Source organism: Convolutriloba macropyga, chromosome 2, assembly GCF_964194025.1.
Source record: "Convolutriloba macropyga chromosome 2, txConMacr16.3, whole genome shotgun sequence".
NCBI lineage: Eukaryota > Metazoa > Xenacoelomorpha > Acoela > Convolutidae > Convolutriloba > Convolutriloba macropyga.
Window position 1 is genome coordinate 23,260,416 of NC_134469.1, and position 18,723 is coordinate 23,279,138.

General features: G+C 38.4%; 1 protein-coding gene across 2 annotated transcripts in view; it reads right to left on the bottom strand.

Moving 5' to 3' along the window:
• Positions 1-4,594: 4,594 nt before the first annotated feature.
• LOC142358326 (uncharacterized) overlaps positions 4,595-18,723 on the bottom strand; it is a 72,885-nt gene continuing 58,756 nt past the window's right edge. Inside the window, exons 3-5 of one of the 2 annotated variants that reach the window (XM_075409754.1) lie at positions 18,273-18,347; positions 9,415-12,845; positions 4,595-5,145 (exon numbers count right to left, since the gene is read on the bottom strand). In XM_075409754.1, coding sequence (XP_075265869.1) covers positions 5,088-5,145; positions 9,415-12,824 — 3,468 coding nt within the window. In that variant the 5' untranslated portion in view covers positions 12,825-12,845; positions 18,273-18,347 and the 3' untranslated portion in view covers positions 4,595-5,087. Of the gene's footprint in view, positions 5,146-9,414; positions 12,874-18,272; positions 18,348-18,723 lie in introns of both variants that reach the window. The other variant, XM_075409745.1, reaches the window with a different exon arrangement.

Here is an 18,723-nt window from a genome sequence, read left to right on the forward strand (position 1 = left end):
GAAGTCCTTATAAAAAAAATTGCTATAATTTGTGATATTAGGAAGTTGAAAACTGTCCCATGGCCAATAAAAAGTTTCCAGTAACTTATTCTCAAATATTAAAGCAGAATTTTTGTCCCCGAGGATGAGAAAAACCTGAATAATGACAATCAAGGGCAAGAGAAATTGCAAAATTGCAAGTTTTGTCAAAAAAATTCTCAATTGCGTGTTGTTAAAAGTTGAAACGGTTCCACTACCACCAGAAACTATGCAGTGACTGACCTACTATCAAACTCTTCAGGATTTTCCTGAAATCTTAGCGCTGAAAAAACTCAATTTGCGTGATTTTTTTGGAATTACCAAAAAGATATAGCTCTTAAAAGGTCACAAAAGAACATACAAAAAACTCATACAAAAACTTTTATGATTTTCACCCAGCCTCAATTCTAGACTGGTCCAACGCAAATTGTTTGAAAAAAGAAGAAAAAAACACGAAAAATTGCAACATTTTTGGCTCAAACTCCTAAAAAAAATCTTTTAACCCTTCCGGTAGCTTCATCACACTAAGCACTTGCAGGACTAATGAACGTAGCTAAGGGCCCCTAATAAAACAATGCTCGCTGGGCGCTAACTGTTTACACCGTTTCCAAGGAAGAAAATCAAATGGGTTAGAGCAAAAATATTTCAAGCAGAAAATCGCATAAAAAAGTCCAACAGGACTAATATAATTCATTCAAACACCGTTTGAGAGGAATTAATCAATGTCAACACCTCTATAACTGTAAATAACCATCTAAGGCACCACTTTACCACAGATTGATCATTTCACAAACGGATTAAAATTTCTCAGAACACGGATAATGGAGGTTGTTCTATATAGATTGTTCAAAAAGTGGAAAAAAGAGCGCTGATATGCAAAAAAGGCCAAACAAAATAATTACTAGTCAAAAATGCCAAAAGACACTCAAAAGGGACAACTAGTCGACACTTTGAAAGTATTCATTTTAGACTATTGCTGGTATTGAATTTAAAAGAGGAAAAAAAACAAAAAACATTCCGTGAACTATACTCACGGAAATTTTACAAACAAAAATTAAAGTATTTTTCCTCTCCCAAAAACACGAAGAATCGAAAACTCCTCGCTTCTATTATTTTTCTCTAGCCGTAACCTCAGTAACTTTTTCTCAACGTTGACAGAAAATAAAAATCTGAAAGAAAATTCTACAAAATTTTGATTTAAAAAAACCGACTAACGTTGAAAAAGTTGCTCTCGATACAGGCGGAGCAATTTAACTCAATACAGGCTGTTCAAGGCGGAGTTCAAGCCCGCAAACTCCGGCGTTCTAGAAGGAACATAGCCAGCAGATTGCCGGAAAATAGCCGCGATGACGAGCTTGATATGCATCGGGATTGAAGTAGATAAAAAAAGAAGAAATAATTTGACAAATCTTGTTCTATTTTTTTTCAGTGTCAAAAAGTGTTCTATTTCGACTTACATTTTCAGTTGGATTCTAAAACTATACTTAATTCAGTTTTTAAACTGAAAGTTGATCAGCTGAAAACTAATTTCAGCTAGCAAAACTCTAAAGAAATTTAATAACCTAATTCTCATGACTTAATGACCGGGTTTTATCGGTTTTATCGTGTCTCTTTTGATTTTGCTCTTTTGACCTTGACTCTATTGAATATCTTGCTTAATTCATTGAGTGAATGGATTTAAAAACCATTCAGTTGAAACAGTGAGTGAGGTAAGTCATAAGTCAAACGTGAAAGTCGTGACTTACGTAAAACGAAAAACATGATCAAAAGGTAAAGCGAATTAAAAGAACATAGCTTGACAAGTCATGGAGTACAATTCAAAGGATTTTTATTGACTAAACAAAAAATTTGAGCTAGAATGGACTGCGAGCGAAGCGTATTGGGGAAACCATTTCCAAAAACATCAGATAAAAAACAGAATGTCAGTGTCAAAATGCAGCCGCATGTGAACAAAAAACCGCTAGCGAGAAGTGGAAATTTGGTTCAAACAAAAACCTAGGCCTAGAATTAACAATGAATGGATCGGGTGAACCATTTCGAAAAAAAATCCGATCCAAAAAATCTAACCTAGCCGGCAGATTTCCGGAATAGTTGCGAAGGAATAGACCTGCGTGTCATATAAGAGAGATAGAAACAGATACAGATCTAAATTGAAAATCGACGCCGCTCAAAAACTAGGTAATAAACATTCAGCGATAAATTAATAAAGCTTGATAAAATTCATTCCACAGAAGCCTCATATTAGGGACTTTTAATGCACAAATGAGTTCCTTTGACCTTAAACAAATTCAAACTAAACTTAAGTTTTAAAGTGCAAGTCATTTTATTGAGTGAGGTAATTCCCGTATGATCAAAATCTAATCATGCAAAAAACCTAAAAACTTTTGCTGAAGAGAGTGAGAAATGACGTCACGCGCGCAAATGCCGTTAGTGAGAGGAAGAAGTCATTCAGAAAATTTGACTTTTTAGCTTTGCTGTGTGAACAAATGGAAAACGAAAAAAGAGCGTCAGACGACGAAATAAAAAAACATAGCAGGACAAGTCCTGACAAACAATTCAAAGAATTTTCATTCACTAAACAGAAAAACCAGACCTAGAATGGACTATGGCTGAATTGGGAAAACCATTTCTAAAAAAAAATCAGATAGAAAAATAAGAAAAAAAACAGAAAATCAATGTCAAAATGCCGCATGTGAACCAAAAAACCACTAGCGAGAAATTAAAATTTAATTCAAACAAAAAACTAGGCCTAGAATGAGCTGTGAATGGATTGGGAAAACCATTTAGAAAAAATCCGATCCAAAAAATTGAAAAAACAGTAAAAATCAGAGTGAAATTGCCGCATGTGAACAAAAAACCGCTACCGAGAAACCGAATTTTTGTTCAAACACCATTTTCTCACTCTACTTTAGAGCAAAAAATTCACGCCGCAAAACCACTCGCTTTTTCGCTCCACTTCTTTTTTCGGCGTGACCAAAATCACTACTCCAAATTGACTTCAAAAATCATTAAAATGTGTCAACAGATCTTAAAAAAAAGAAAGCGCCCCAATACAATTCAAATTCTTTGAATTGTAAAAAACCAAGAGAAGGCCAATAATTGCCCCAGCTATCGCTGTGCGGCTATTAAACAGTAAAAATCAGAGTGAAATTGCCGCATGTGAACAAAAATCCACTAGCGAGAAAGAGGATTTTTGTTCAACCACCGTTTTCTCACTCTACTTCAAAATTAGAGTGAAAAAACTTCACGCCGTAAACTCAATCGCTTTTTCGCTTCACTTCCTGTTTCGGCGTGGCCAAAATCACTACTCAATTTCGACTTCAAAAATCATATGTGTGAACAGATCTTTAAAAAAAGACAGCGCCCCAATACAATTCAAATTCTTTGATTTGTAAAAAAAAGGAGAGCGCCGAAATAATAGGAAGACTTAACCACTCGGCTATCCGGACTTTGTACTGTCTTCTATGACAATCAATTCTCTTTTAGCAACAGACTTGATTGTTGAATAAGTCAAATGTGAAAAAGTGACTCGAGAAGTGAACTCAAAAGAATGTTCTCGAAAAGTGCAATAAAAGTCAAGCAGAAATTTGCATATAAAAGACATGTTTACAACATTTGCTTCAGACGTTATTGGAGAGCAGCTAATAACCGACTATCGTTGCACCATTGCTCTCAAACGACGTACGGTCATGAGATTAACTACCAAGGGGAATTGGTCATCGACTTCAAACATTACCTTTTCAACTATGCACCCTTCCATCGCAGAAACGCATGCCTTGTGTATTTCACAAAACCATTAGAGCTCCATGAGCAATTAATTGTGACAAAATGCGTTCAATGAAATTTGGGTTTACGGACTTATCACAGGTTCTTTTGATCAAAGTCAAACTTATCAGGTGAGCCTAAAATTCTAGAATAAAACTTTCAAGCAAAATTTGCTGCACATACACGCGCGCGACAAAATAATTTCTTCAAACTTTTTTCGACGTCATATAAAAAAACTAAAAATCATGGACATAGGTGAAGAAAAACTAGAAAAATAATACTCCTCTCCGAGACATTGAAAACAGGCAATAGCAAAACCCTTCTTTGCGTCAACAGAGAGGCCACCAAAAAAATTCATTATATGTGTTGTAAAAGGACGTCATTAAAGTTCATTACAGGTTCAAAAACAGAAGGCCACCATAATTTCTTTTATAGTCGTAAAAAAACTACTTCAAACATGCTATCATTAACCACGTATTTTTCTAAATGCATTTCACAGCAATCGAATTTAAGTAAGGTTTTTGCGGCGTTAGCTGTTGCAGCGTAAAGAAATACATGACGCTAAAAATGGGGATAGTTAGTACTATTCTACGTAAAAAATTAAATGAACTTTTCAAATTCGTCAGCTGTTGTTCTCAATATGCTACTTAAGCTTTTAAGAAAAAACAGTATTTACCACACCTTATCGATGACAACTGGGGCACTAACAGCGGTGAACGAAATGTGCTACAGCCAAAATCAGTCATAATAATCATGCCACCCACCAAGATATTGCTCAAACTTGATTCACAGCAGTTGAATGGATAACTGATATAAAGTAAGGTTGAATTTGGAACAGTTATAAAACATCAACAAATGATTTTCAAGACTACAACAAATATAGTCGATAAACGGTCAATTATAACACGAACGATATCAACTGAAAATACCATACTTCACGACGTCATCAACATCGTCATAAAAGGAAATCATATTACATCCAAGCACTTGAAAAGGCACGGCAAATATTTACAATAAAGAAACAATATGCAAAGCAATAACTTTCTGTGACATTTTCAGTGCCGAAATGAATATGAAGCAACTACTTTTTAAAACCACATAAATAAGTAATCCATACGACAATTCGATTGCTCGATGTCAATTAATTTTTGGTGACAGTGAATATCAATTGATCAATACGTAAATGTATACTCGAAAAACTTACCCACAAATAGATGCACAATTTCAAACAAAAAAAATTATTGTGACTAAAATCAAGTTTCGTTGTTTTTTTGCTGTCAGTTTTTTTTAAAGAAGCCAGTAGTCTATCGCCGATCGAAGGATCTGTTTCGCCCGTCATTGCTTCGCGACCTGTCGTTGTACCTGAAACACACGTTGTGCTCATAACAATCTATCCTAAATTAAACATCGCAATAAATCAGCCTTAACTTTTATCAAAAAATGTTAAGGTATGAGTAACTGCTTTGAAGCGACAGTCACGACGGACTGAAGACTGTTGGCCTCTAGCCCCACTGTGCGCGAGAAATGAAACTAATTTTTGCAAATTAGTATTTTGATGATTTTGCAGTAGGTAACGCGCAGCTGACTATATTGTAGCCTAATCTGTGAGCATTTGCGGGGGAAGGGGGAGGATGGGTCAAGCGACGAGGGGTTTGGGGTACGGTTGAGATGGCTGGACGAGAAGGGAGTACAAATGGAGGAGGGCGGACTAGGGAGTGTTGAGGTGTGGGGGATGTGACTGAGGGAGTCAAACTTTTAAGATTGAGAACCGCCCTTCACACCATGCAATTGTCTCCTCAAAATAGTTTTGGTGAACCGCACACTTGAAGACGAAAAATCGGTCAAGCGAAAAATCCCATAAAAAAGACCACAGGACTAATAACATAACCGACTAACGTCGCGCGAATTGCTCTCAAACGGCACGCGAGCGGTTGGCATCGTCAGCAGCTAGCCACGAGGGAGTGGGGTGCTTCGGGGGGGGGGGGGACTGATGGATGAGGGCAATAGTGGGGTGCGGGTGGGGGCAACAGTGGGGGGGGGGGTGAGGTTCCTCAATCTCTAAAAGAACCCCTTTCACACCATAAGTATAAGTCTCCAAAACAACTTCTGTGAATCACATACTTAGAGACTAGTGCTGAAAGGCTCTAAGAGCACTTAGTGCCCACTGGGCGCTACCTCTTTATCCCGTTTTTGAAGACGAAAAGTCAAATGGGTCAGACGAAAAATCGCATAAAAAAAGACCGACAGGACTAATATAATTGCTACAAACTTCGTTTGAGAGCAATTAATAATTGCTACAAACTTCGTTGGAGAGCAATTAGAACTATTGAAAGCCGCAAACCTTAGTTTTTGTTTAAGAGCAATTAAAAATTGTAGAGAACGATGACTGTTAAATTTTGTGATAAACCTTCTATACAAAAAATTGTTTGAAATTGCAATTTCTCTTACAGTCAAATATTTTCAACTAAGAAGATAACAACACATCTACATAAAATTGATGTAAAGTTGCAAAATCTGATTGTTAATAATCGACTACGTCACACTATTTGATAAATGCACTCAAAAGGAATTTAAAAAAATCAAATACTTTGATTGCAAATATTTGGCTTCCTTTAATGAAGCCCAAGTGGGGAAAGAAAGCGCAAGCAATGAAAAAAAATGAGAAAGCAGATAGCTTACAATCATTGAATTAGTTTTGTTTCGTTACGAAAAATGTAAAAAATCAATTAAAACATTTGACTAGGAAAACCTATATTCAGAAGGGAAAAATGTGGTTGCTTAAGTTGGGCGACCGGCTAACGTCGGGCGAATTGCTCTCAAACGACCGGCTGGCGTCGTCAGTAGCTAGTCACGGCTTGGTGAGGCTAGGGTCGCAAAGGCTAGATGAGAGGGGATTCAAATCGAGATGTGGAGGAGGGTGAACATTAAGAGTGTTGGGGGTTCTGAGGGGGGTCAAACAATTGCGGCGTCTCATTAACCGTTAATCAGAAAACGACAAAAGACGGACCTCATATCAGAAAAATCCCAGAAATGCACATGCCAGGTAACTATATAACCCGAAACTGTTCTGAAAAGCAAATTAATCATTAGACATAAGGAGGAAACTCGAAAAAAAACACAAAATCGAGCAAAAATTTCACTTAATTTCCTCCGTTTTCTTAGAAAGAAAACAAATTAAAATCAAAAAACAAGAACTCCAACGGTTACAAGAAGGACGAGGAAAACTAACTGCGATGAAAACCCATGGTTAGTCTTAGAGGATAAAAAAAATAAGCACCAGAAAATATGAGAGCTTAAAATAAAGGCTTAGTATAAGTTAAAATATTGCTCTTGCATTATTAATGAATTTTGTTGGGATGGGGAATGCGTTTAGGAATATTTTGATTGTGTACTACTAAAGTAAAATTAAATTTGATTCGTTTTGTTTCGCTTGCTTTGTTGCTATAAAAAGGTTTTGAGAAGTCGACTACTTCCGTCGGGTTTTGAAATGATTGTTTTTATTTTTGCCGGCTTTTCTTCTCGAAATCGATCAAAAGTCAACTTGTCTTTGGCATCGCCAGCCCCATTTGCAGAATTGCAAAAATTAATAAAACTGTTGGATCCATCCAGCTGAAAAATGAAAAATTCAAAATAAGGGTAATGGAAATACAAGGGTGCAAATCTAATCGGGTGGTTCGTAAAAACGCGTCACCTAAATTAATAAAGGAATTACCGAAGGAAATAACCAAAACTGTCAAATGAGAGCCAGGGGATTTGAGACGAACCTCTAAGCAATAATATCAAAAATATCAATAGCAAAATAATATCAATAATATCAATAATATCAAAATAAGACGAGCACGATCGATAAGAATTTGCAATACAAAACAGTCACTCGGGGTTTTCAGTTTGACTGATCGAATGATCCCATCATCTCCGAGAAAAACTTGCGTTACTCTGGCAACAGGCCAAAGGCCTCGGGGGTGAAGTCCTCAAGGATCCATACTAAGCCGTCGACTTTCAGATTCTTTGAACTTTTTTCCATTTTGAACGAAATTGTTGGCCTGAAAGGTACTCTCGCAGAAATCGATTCCAGAAGTGAGCAGCTATTTGTTGCGATGTACGCCAAGCTTTCGAAATGTTCTTTTCGTCTCCAATAAAAACGCCAGGAGGCAAATTGACCGAAAAACTACCTAGAAGAAAGTGGTTTGGCGTAAGAAGTAAAGGATCATTTATATCACTTGGAACGTTTGTTAGGGCCCTAGACTTCATATTTGCTTCTATCTCACGTGTAACTGTGCATAATATTTCATCGGTAAGCGTTCGTGACCCGGTGACCTTATAGAGAGATATAATAAGGTTTTGAGAAGTCGACTACTTCCGTCAGGTTTTGAAATGATTGTGTTTTTGTTTTTGCCGGCGTTTCTTCTCGAAATCTATCAAAAGTCAACTTGTCCTTGACAAGCATGAAAATCCGGTCAAAAACTCAAATCGATTAAGCGAACGGAAGAATATTTTAGAACAAACCGTCAACCCAAAAGGCAGTCAATACTCATAATACGAATAAAAATCATTGTACTGACCCGCCATAATCAACTTCGAATCACAAAATGTAAACTTAACTTAAAGTTCAACTTAACAATTTACACGTAAATCCTAACGTAAATCCCAATCACAGTATTCATCAACAATGAACCGGAACTTAATGTCATTGCTAGAATTCCCCAGTTACGAATGCCTCAAAAGAAACAGCTGTCTCAAGACTTGTGGCAAAATATGAGGGGCCAGAAGCAATTATCAAGTAAAAATTGTTGCTTGAAAAAAACGGTGCCTTATGATAACTATCAACATAGCCGGAGCACTGCCAAATGTCAATGCAAATTAGACTTTGCTTGCTGCAGTTTTTAAAGATAACAATGGATATAGATTTGAGTTGATGAAAGAGCTGAAAACAGGGATAAAAATTTGAAGTTTCTTGATTAAATTCAGTGATTTACAGGGTAAGCCTTATAAGTAGGAAGCATGCATTATTATCCAAGTTCTCTTTATTGGTTTTGAAATTTATACATCTGTCTGTGCATTGAATTATCACTAAATCAGAAAAGCCATTTAAGACTAGCCACGTAATTTTACTAAAACTAAATTAAGTTAAAAATGACGTCATGACACGCATCAAAGCAGTAAACGAGAGGCACGGAAAGGTCAACAAAAACTACTCTCTTGTCCTTTGCAGCAAAAAATATGTTGCAGCAAAGCTTTGAAGCTAGAATAAATCATTCGCAGCTGAAACACAAGTTTGACTTCCTACTACATTTTGATACTTTCATGCTAACCAGAAGCAGAAAAATTGGCACCGGTTTTTAAAAAAACTGTATCAATTGTTCTTGCCTTCGATAATAATATTAAAAGCATAATTACCCTTTGCTAATCTTATATCATACATAGAGAGCTTCGAAAATCATCAAAAGATATTCGATTTCTCAAAAAGTCAGAAGAGCAACTTGACGTTCAGACATCATTATACCTTCTTTCTCAGACTATATTGCAATAACATAGGAAGTTTTAGACACAATGCTTCAAGGAGATGACTACAACGGTTCCTCGTTTCTCACAAAGCGGGATGTTTTTCAGAAGTTACATTTGCTAATTTACCTGTCGCCTCCTCCACGTGGTCCACCGCCACCACCTCTGCCGTAGGGAACCCTGCCCAAATTCAGCTCCAACATGTCCCTCAGGAACCTGGCCTCCTTCTCATCCCACTCATCATTCCTCAGCTCTCTACCCAGTCGCTTCTGCAACAATCGCATCTCGTTCTCAGTCGACACCTCAGTTGTCTCACTGCTTCCAATTCCCATGTCTCGTTCCAGTCGCTCACGCGTTTCAATCTCTTCCAGGCGTCTGGCTTCTGCTCGGTCTTCTGAATCCCAAATCATTCTCTCCAGTCTCCTGACACAGTCATGGCTTGGTTTGTAGTCTTTTGTGAATCGGATGCCTTTAAATCTAGGCTCGTTTAGGTTGCGATGAGGCTTTCCATACTTTGCCAACTTTCCTTTGAAAAATGATACTGTCAGATTCTTGCACATTTCAGCAGGATCGTCAGGCCTCCAACTTGGCGGTGGTTTATAAACTGCAGTCGAGGAATTAATATCAACCTTCTGACCTAGCTGGTTGGTCAAAACAGCTGTTTTGTTGGTATTAGCATTTGTACTGTTATTGAAAGGTTGCTTATCTACTGAAGATGATTGGTATTCGTCGTGGTCTTCAGCATACTCGGTCAACTGACCAACCGTCCTTGCTCTGAAGTCGGACTCTTTTGGCACCGATTTGTCGTCCATCACAAAAGCTTTTCGCCTATCCGATTTGTTGTCCTCAACCTTGAAGTGAGGCCGTTCTGGTCTAGCATAGGGAGCGTCTGGCAGATTGCTGGCTTTGCCACTCAATGAAATATCCGACGATCTTCTTGGTGAACTGTTATCAGCAAACTCCTTCTTCACATAGTCTGACTTTTCTCTGGATGTACCAGGCTCATTACGATAAGAATCTCGCGGTCCTGTTGATGAGAAGCTGTCAAGTGTTGGGTGATCGTCCTCAGATTCTGACCCACGCTGTCGTTTAGTGTTACCGAGTGTATCCGGCTCTCGTTTAATTGGGGAGTCATCCACTATAACTGGTGGCGCTTCGGGAGATAGATCGTTGTCACGATCGTCAAGGTACGCTGGGTAGTCACGACTGTTTCCACGCGCAGTTGCCCGTCCATTTGAGTTTTTCATATACTTGGCTGCTCTATCGAAGTTGTTGTTATCTTCTGGGCTGTTGCTTATATCCATATCATCACTGGCACCTTCAAGTTCCGGCTTTACTCCCGCCTGTGATTGAGCATTGTAAGATGGCCGAGAGACTCCAGGCGGCAAAGGCATATCCAAGAGGCCGCCTCCTTTCTTGTTATACATGGGGTTTGGAATTGGAATAACAGGCGGAGGTGGCGGGGAAGGACTCGATTGTCTGGAATCAGATCTGGAACTTGGTCTCTCTGGTTCTGTAGCTTTGCTTCCTCCAGTGTCGTACAGTGGCATTGCTTGGTTAACCCTTCGAACTTCTTCCGCTCGTCGCTGACTCCACTCATCGGGCTGTTTTTTGTCAGCACTGTTCCGGTTGCCCAAAAATGACTGCCTAATCGGCGGGTTAGTAGGTCGCTTCACTTTATTAGTTTGATCTCCATCAGCATTTTTCTTTTTGAACGATCGCTTCAATGCTCCTTCTTTCGGCAATGAGAAAGTATTGATAGTTGATGTTGCTTGCTGATTGGCCAGCTGCCGTTCTACGTTTTGACTGTGAGCCTGGGTGATTGTTCGCAACTGAGCTTGCATCTGTTCTATTTCTCTCTGTCGTTCGAGCTCTTGTCTGTTCTGTAAATTTCGCTCCTGACTCGCTTGTAGATCTGCGACCTTCTTCAGAGTAATTTCAGTATTTTGCACACTTTCAGCAGGAATAGCACTGGGCTCATTGCTGTAATAATCTAGATCGAACTTGTTTGAGATCACTTCTGATGGATAGTAGCTTTCCAAAGACAACTGGTTGTGTTCAGTTTGATTAATTGCCAGTGCGAAGTTGCACAACCTGGAGGTAGTCAAAGCTACATCAGAAATAGGTTCCTTCATCGCATACGCTCTCGTCTCTTGTAGTCGCTGTTTTGGTTGAAGTCCAACAGTTGCCGGGTAGTTGTCCGTGTATGCATTTGAAACTGCTTTCAGGGTCCTGGGAATATTGTAAATCTTCTCTCCAGAGACGAAGATGCAGTGCAACACAGAAGGGCTGTACTCTTCATTTGTCAGTCCAATCCTGCTTGCATGGTCGCCAGATTTGAAAATGTACAGGAAGGATTCATTCACTTGAGCAATCGCAGCTTTGTACATCAGCAAAGGGTTCCTGAAGAACTCAGAGAAAGGCGAGGCTGGAACGTGGTCGACACTCTGATTTATCTCTCGGAGCTGCGTTTGATGCACGAGTTGGAAATATGCATAAAACACACTTGAATTCTGATCCGCATCATGAACAATCTGTGAGACGCCGCTAATCGAAGGAGGAGTCGAGAAGAGGTTCTCAACAAAATACTGCCTCAGATCGTCCATAGCAACAGTTCCAGCAATTTTCAAACTCTGTCCAGTTTTTAGAGGGTTCACGCGAGAGTAAAATGACACCAAGCAAGCGCGCTCCTCAAATTGTTGAGCAACCGACTCATTTGCATCGTCAGCATTTGCTGGTTGTGTGCATGACGATGTCAAGTTACCAGACCATATGACCAGAGGCTTCAACGGTCTTGTAGATGGATCCATTGACATGTTAGCAATAGATTTGATGGGCGTAAAATTGGATGTGGATACAGAGGAAAAATCCACAACTTCTCTCGTGAAATGTAAAATTGCAAATGGCAACACATTGGAAGGGTAGCGCTCTGTTTCCACATCAGTGTACTCAAAGGCGTAAATTTGATTGGCCAAGAAAAAAGACTGATAGTCGCGGATGCTTGAGACCATTCCAGCAGACGTTGCTGCCGACTTTGAAGTATGAGAGTCGTAGTCAAACGTCGGATCAATCATCGACTCACTTTCAGCCACAACTTTGCACTTTCCTTTTAGCACCTTGCACATGAGAACTACACATTCTTCATTTGGAGCCGGTAGTTTCTCACTACTAGAATAGTCTAGAAACTTCGAACAATAAACACCCATCGCAGGATTGCCCAAAGCAGTTGGAGGGTCTCGGGATAACTCAGAGGACACCGGAACACCAGTACCTGCAATCTCTTTGGCACGTTCAAGGGTGCTCACTCTAACAAATGCAACTTCTTCAATTTTATTTAACATTTTTTGGCGCCTTGCATTGTATTTAGCGGATAATGACTCGCTGTTGATCATGAAAATATGTTTGAAGGACAGCTCACTGGCGTTGATTGAGCGAACGTTCAGAACAATATCCCTCTGGATCTCGTTCTTGTACTGCACAGACGAAGTTGTGATTTCCTCAATTAACGGCTTGGCCGCCTTCTTTGGTATTTTCATCATATTTGTAACTTCTACTCAGTCCTGTAGAAACGAATCCAAATTTCATCACCTAAACATCCTGAGACTTCAGTAACGACCGGCAAGCGGTTGGCTTCGTCAGTAGCAGGCTACGGTTTAGGGAGGCTAGCTTTAGCTTAGTTGAACGAGCATGAGGTAAGCGCAACGTTGGGGGGGGGGGGGGTCTTTGGCAGCACAGGACCACGTCCTTACGGCCTGAACGATGCGTGCAGGGGTGGGATTGGGGGAGTTGGGTAGGGGAGGGTGAAGTGAGGAGTCTTATGCCGGAGAGGGTGAAGTGGGTCGGGTGTGTGCGTGGTGGGGGGGGGGGCAACCTCCAAGAACCGCTCGCCCTTCACACCATGAGTACACGTCTCCAATACAGTTTCTGCGAATCGCATACTTGGAGACTAGTGAGCTGAGAGGCTCCAAGTGAACTCAATACCCTGTAGGCGCTAGGTTTTTATCTCGTTTTTGAGGCCGAAAAGTCAAATGGGTCAAGCGAAAAATTGACCAAGCGAAAAATCTCATAAAAAGACCACAGGACTTATCTAAATTTCCCGGGTCAACGATCATACAACTTTCTTTGATTTCGTACTAGGTCATATATGATTCTTAGTAATCATACTAGGTCATATATGATTTGTATGAATTCTTGGTAGTCATACAAGGACCATATATGATTTCCTAGAAATCATACAAGGATCATACAAAAAATTCAAAAACTAAAAACTGTATAATTTTGATTTTCCATTGAAGTTGAAAAAATTTCTTACAAGCTCATATATGACACATAATACATTGACTGGTGCCACAAATTCTCGTATAATGTAGTCAGAGGACTTATTAAATTATTTTATCGCATTTGCAATCCACATTTGATTCTTTGTGTGCGCTAAAAGAATAACTTTGTGGTTTAAACGTATTCAGAAAACGAATTGGACGTGATATCCAATTTTTTTCTTGATTAATTTTTTTTATAAATGAGCATTTATATGTATAAACTGGCTTCAGAGTATGTCAAAAATTTTGCTATTTGTTTGGACTTACTCCTTTATTTTGTGCCCAACTTGCAATTGATATTGTACGTTAGGGTCTTTTGGCGGATCACAATGTGATGCCGGGGTATCATATAGGTGATGCCCTACCGAATAAAAACAAAAAAACTTAAATGGTTAAAGATTTTCAAAAAATAGATGTATGATTCTTGGTATTCGTACTAGGATCATATATGATTTCTTGGTAATCATACAAGGATCATATATGATTTCTTTGGTTTCATAGAAGGATCGTACTAAGAAATCAAGTATGGACAGTATGAAATCATATATGATCCTTGTATGAAATCAAAGAAACTTCAACCCGGGTTGTAACAAAATTCGTTTGAAAACAATTAAATAAATACAGCAGTAACTCATATAGCACATTGAAGCGCTCTCGTAAATACTTAGATTGCTAGCGAATTTTGTTTGCTTTTCAGGAAACAAGTAAATTAAGAAGCACTATCGTGAAGTTAAAAACTTAGATGTTCACAAATATGAAAGACCAACCATCAAAAATTATTCATCATATATAAAGAGACTGTTCGTATGCTCTGAAATAGAAAAATGCTCCAATTTGGCTAGTATGAGACACATATGAGACTCATATTGATCAAATGTAGCCGGTAGATTGCCTGAATAGCTGCAAAAAAAAGACTACTCTGCTGTAGATTACAGATGGAAACAGATACAGATTTGAGTTGAAAAAGCCATCGACGCCGTTTAAAAACTATGTAAAAAACTTTCAGCAAGAAAAAAAAACAAAATGATTGCAAAAATCATTCCACAGACGAAATCATTCCACAGACGATTTATTAGAGACATTTGACATTAAATTCATAAAAATTAAAATCAACTTCAAAAGCTCGAACCCATTTTGTTGAGGGAGGTAAGTAAGGTATGATCAAAATCTAATCGCGCAAATGACCTGAAAGCTCTTGCTAGGGAGAGAGTGAGAAATCACGTCACGCCAGAAAAGTCGTTACTGAAAAAAGAAGTAATTTAGAAAACCTAACTTTTGCACCTTTGCTAGGTGACAAAATTTAAAATGAAAAAAGGCCCATCACATGACGAAACAAATAAGACAAATAGAAGAAAAACACAATCGAGAAAGCCAAATTTTGTTCAAACATCCTTTTCTCACTCTATTGTGTAATTGGAGTTACGAAACCTCAGCGCCGGAAAAACCACTTGTTTCGGGGTGACCAAAATCCCTTCTCTAATATGACTTCAAAAATCATGAAAAGGTGTCAACAGATCATAAAAGACAGGGCACAAATAGAATTCAATTTCTTTGAATTTTAAGAAGCCGAGCAGGAGAAGTTCCGACTTACAACTCAAAGAATTCCTATAAATTTTAGAAAAAAAAACGAACTAGAACTGGTAAGGAATGGGTTCGCTAAACCTCGAAAAACATCCAATTCGAAAAACAGAAAAAAAAGCGAAGTCAAAATACCGCATCTGAACATAAAAACCACTACAGAGAAAGCGAACTTCGTCCAAACGCACCTCTCTCTCACCTTTAAATTTAAGATTAAACATTGGGAAAGGCAGTGGAAACAAAAACAATATCACAATCTGATACGAATATTTTTGCCCAAAACAAATTGAAGTTGTGAGATCCCAAATTTCGTTTAATAGAAAATTCATAATATCACTTTCGCTCAATAAGTGAATACCATCACATCCACTTAACAGAACAAAACACCCAAAAACTCAAAAAATGCACAAAATAAATAAAAAACAAAGTTTTCTCAATTATTTCAAAAATATCCCCTGACATACCATAGGCCAAAGAATGGTTCTCAATAAACTGCCTCAAAAAGAGTCTAAAAACGGCAAAACAAAAAATAGCTCAAAATTGCATATCAAAGAGAAATATTGGCGTCTGATGGTCAAAAACGCTTCAACTGATGGTCAAACGTACAATTACGAAATATTATAGTTGATAAAAACCACTTTGGCTGGGAAAGTTGGAATCAAAGCTTTTAAACTGATTTGAAAAAGCCCCACTCGATCAAATAAAATCGTTTTTAGAGCATATTTTTCACACCTATTGTTCTCGCTTATCTTTCGAAAACTGGTAAGAACAAAACCATCACTCTCTTCTCTCCGCTCTTCAATTCTGTTCAAAAACATGCGAAAACCACGAGTTTTTTTAACAGAACAGACTAACGTCGGGTCAAACCGACGAGCAGTTGGCTTCGTCAGTAGCTAGCCTCGGTTTAGTGAGGCTAGCTTTAGCTTAATTGAAGGGGCGTGAGGTGAGGGTAATAGATGATGGTATCACGCCACATAACAGCAGGTGAAGTGTGGCATCAACAAAAGAGTTAAGGAACGAGAGAGAGAGAGAAAACGTGAAGAGAAAGAGAAGGAAAGAAACCACAACCAACACACACACAGAGAGAGAGAGAGGGAGAGAGGGCTAGGAATATTTTCCATGATGAAATTCGACTCCGCAACTTCTAGCTTTCTAGCCTTGTTAGTAAATCGTATCGAAGAAAACTGAAATAGCAAAATTCAAAATCGAAAGTTTCCACATTTCGCAGTGAAAATGTTCAAATACTTTTTCGCTCGCTAAAGTTTTCAAGTAACCCATCTGGTAAAATGTTGAAAAACATTCCATTAGCGCTAAAAACTGAGCAGTAATCTAAAATCAAAACCTACAGGAGGTTCCTTCTTGGAAGGTAAACTCAAAAAACTTGCTAACAGCAGGTGAAGTGTGGCATCAACAAAAGAGTTAAGGAACATAACAGCAGGTGAAGCAGGTGAAATGTGGAAACTTTCGATTTTGAATTTTGCTATTTCAGTTTTCTTCGATACGATTTACTAACAAGGCTAGAAAGCTAGAAGTTGCGGAGTCGAATTTCATCATGGAAAATATTCCTAGCCCTCTCTCCCTCTCTCTCTCTCTCTCTCTCTCTCTCTGTGTGTGTGTGTGTGTGTGTTGATTGTGGTTTCTTTCCTTCTCTTTCTCTTCACGTTTTATCTCTCTCTCTCTCTCGTTCCTTAACTCTTTTGTTGATGCCACACTTCACCTGCTGTTATGTTCCTTAACTCTTTTGTTGATGCCACACTTCACCTGCTGTTTTCGCTCGCTGAAGTTTTCAAGTAACCCATCTGGTAAAATGTTGAAAAACATTCCATTAGCGCTAAAAACTGAGCAGTAATCTAAAATCAAAACCTACAGGAGGTTCCTTCTTGGAAGGTAAACTCAAAAAACTTTCAAAAAACTTATGTGAAAATTAGTATAAATTTGCATGTTTTTGTTTGGATTTCTAAAACATATAGCTCTTAAAAATGTCATAATACGTACTGATGTCTTGCAGAAGACCTTTGTCAATTTAGCCAGCCTCAATTTTGGACCGGTCAAACAAAAAAATTCAAAAAAAACGAAAAAACACGAAAAGTTGCAACATTTTGGCTCAAAAACTCGGGCCCAACAATGATTTTTTTAACCTTAAACTACGGCCTTCCCGGTAGTTTCATTACACTACGCACTTGAAGGACTACTAAACGCGGCTAAGGGTCTCTAATGAAACTTAATTCCCGCCGGGCGCTACCTGTTTATCCCGTTTTTAAGGACGAAAAGTCAAATGGGTCAGACGAAAAATCGGTTAAGCAAAAAATCGCATTAAAAAAGACCAACAGGACTAATATAACTGCTACAAAACTTCGTTTGAGAGCAATTAAACACGTGCCACATTGACTCTTAACACCTGTCTCGAAGCAACGCGACAGATTAAAAAAAAGATTACCATAACTCCTATTCGAGTCGTAAAAAAAGGATAGCACCAAAATACAATCCAATCTCTGACTGGTAATATAAAATCAGGAACGCCAAAATATAGCTAAGCTCAGCTTCGCAGCAATAAAAAAATAAATTCAGACTGCTTTAAAACTGTGCTTAGTGTTCATAACTGCATTTGTTCTTCGTAATGCTCGGTTAAGCGGTTACCAAAACGCTTTGCAATAGCGCTTGAAACACAAATGAAAAATTTGTGTTAGGTGTCAACTACCTATAATCATGCATTATGGATGTAGAGTGCAGATTCCGGTAAATGTCAAGAACAACTGAGTAGCCTGTTAAAATTTCATTAGAGCTCTCTTTAGACCACTATTAAAACTAAGACGCAAGAAATGAAAACAAGATCAGAGCACTTTTGATTACACTTTTTGTGGTAACCTGTCGCGAACTATGTTAGCTGCTCAAATTCTGCATGGGAGCAATTTGAGCAAAAGAATATTCGTTCCAGAACAAAACAGTCGTAAAATATTTTCATACAAAAGACACACTCATCTATATTAATTGCTTGACGCTTCGCGCAAGAGCAATCGAACCCCCCGACGATCATTTCGCGCCTTTAAAACGCACGCCCCACTCTTTATGTTAGTTGCTGGTAATATTTACCTGATTGCTGGTTACGAGGTGCACTGCTCCATTTCAATGCCCTTCTAGTAGCCACTCCAAGCATTCAAATTCATTCTGAAATCAAAACCGTAGTCAGAAAACGCATAAGAATTACATAAGACCTCACTGTACTTTACAATGCTGCTCAAATACCCGACACGTTTACAGCTACTTGCATTCGAATCGACAATATTTCTTAAAACACACTTAATTTTAATGCAATTAAAGGAACTCCGAGTCATAATCTATCTATATAGGAAAAAAAGTATGATTGCAGCAAAATAGTTATAATTAAACAAGAAAGGCAGCTTTGCAAAAACAGTCAACAAAAGTAACAAACTTCACAAAAAGCTTGAGACAGAAAATGCAATACATAACCGCCTGACTGCCAAAAAGCCCCATTTGATCCAAGAATCTACATCGGAGATGAAACAAAAAACAAAAACCGACA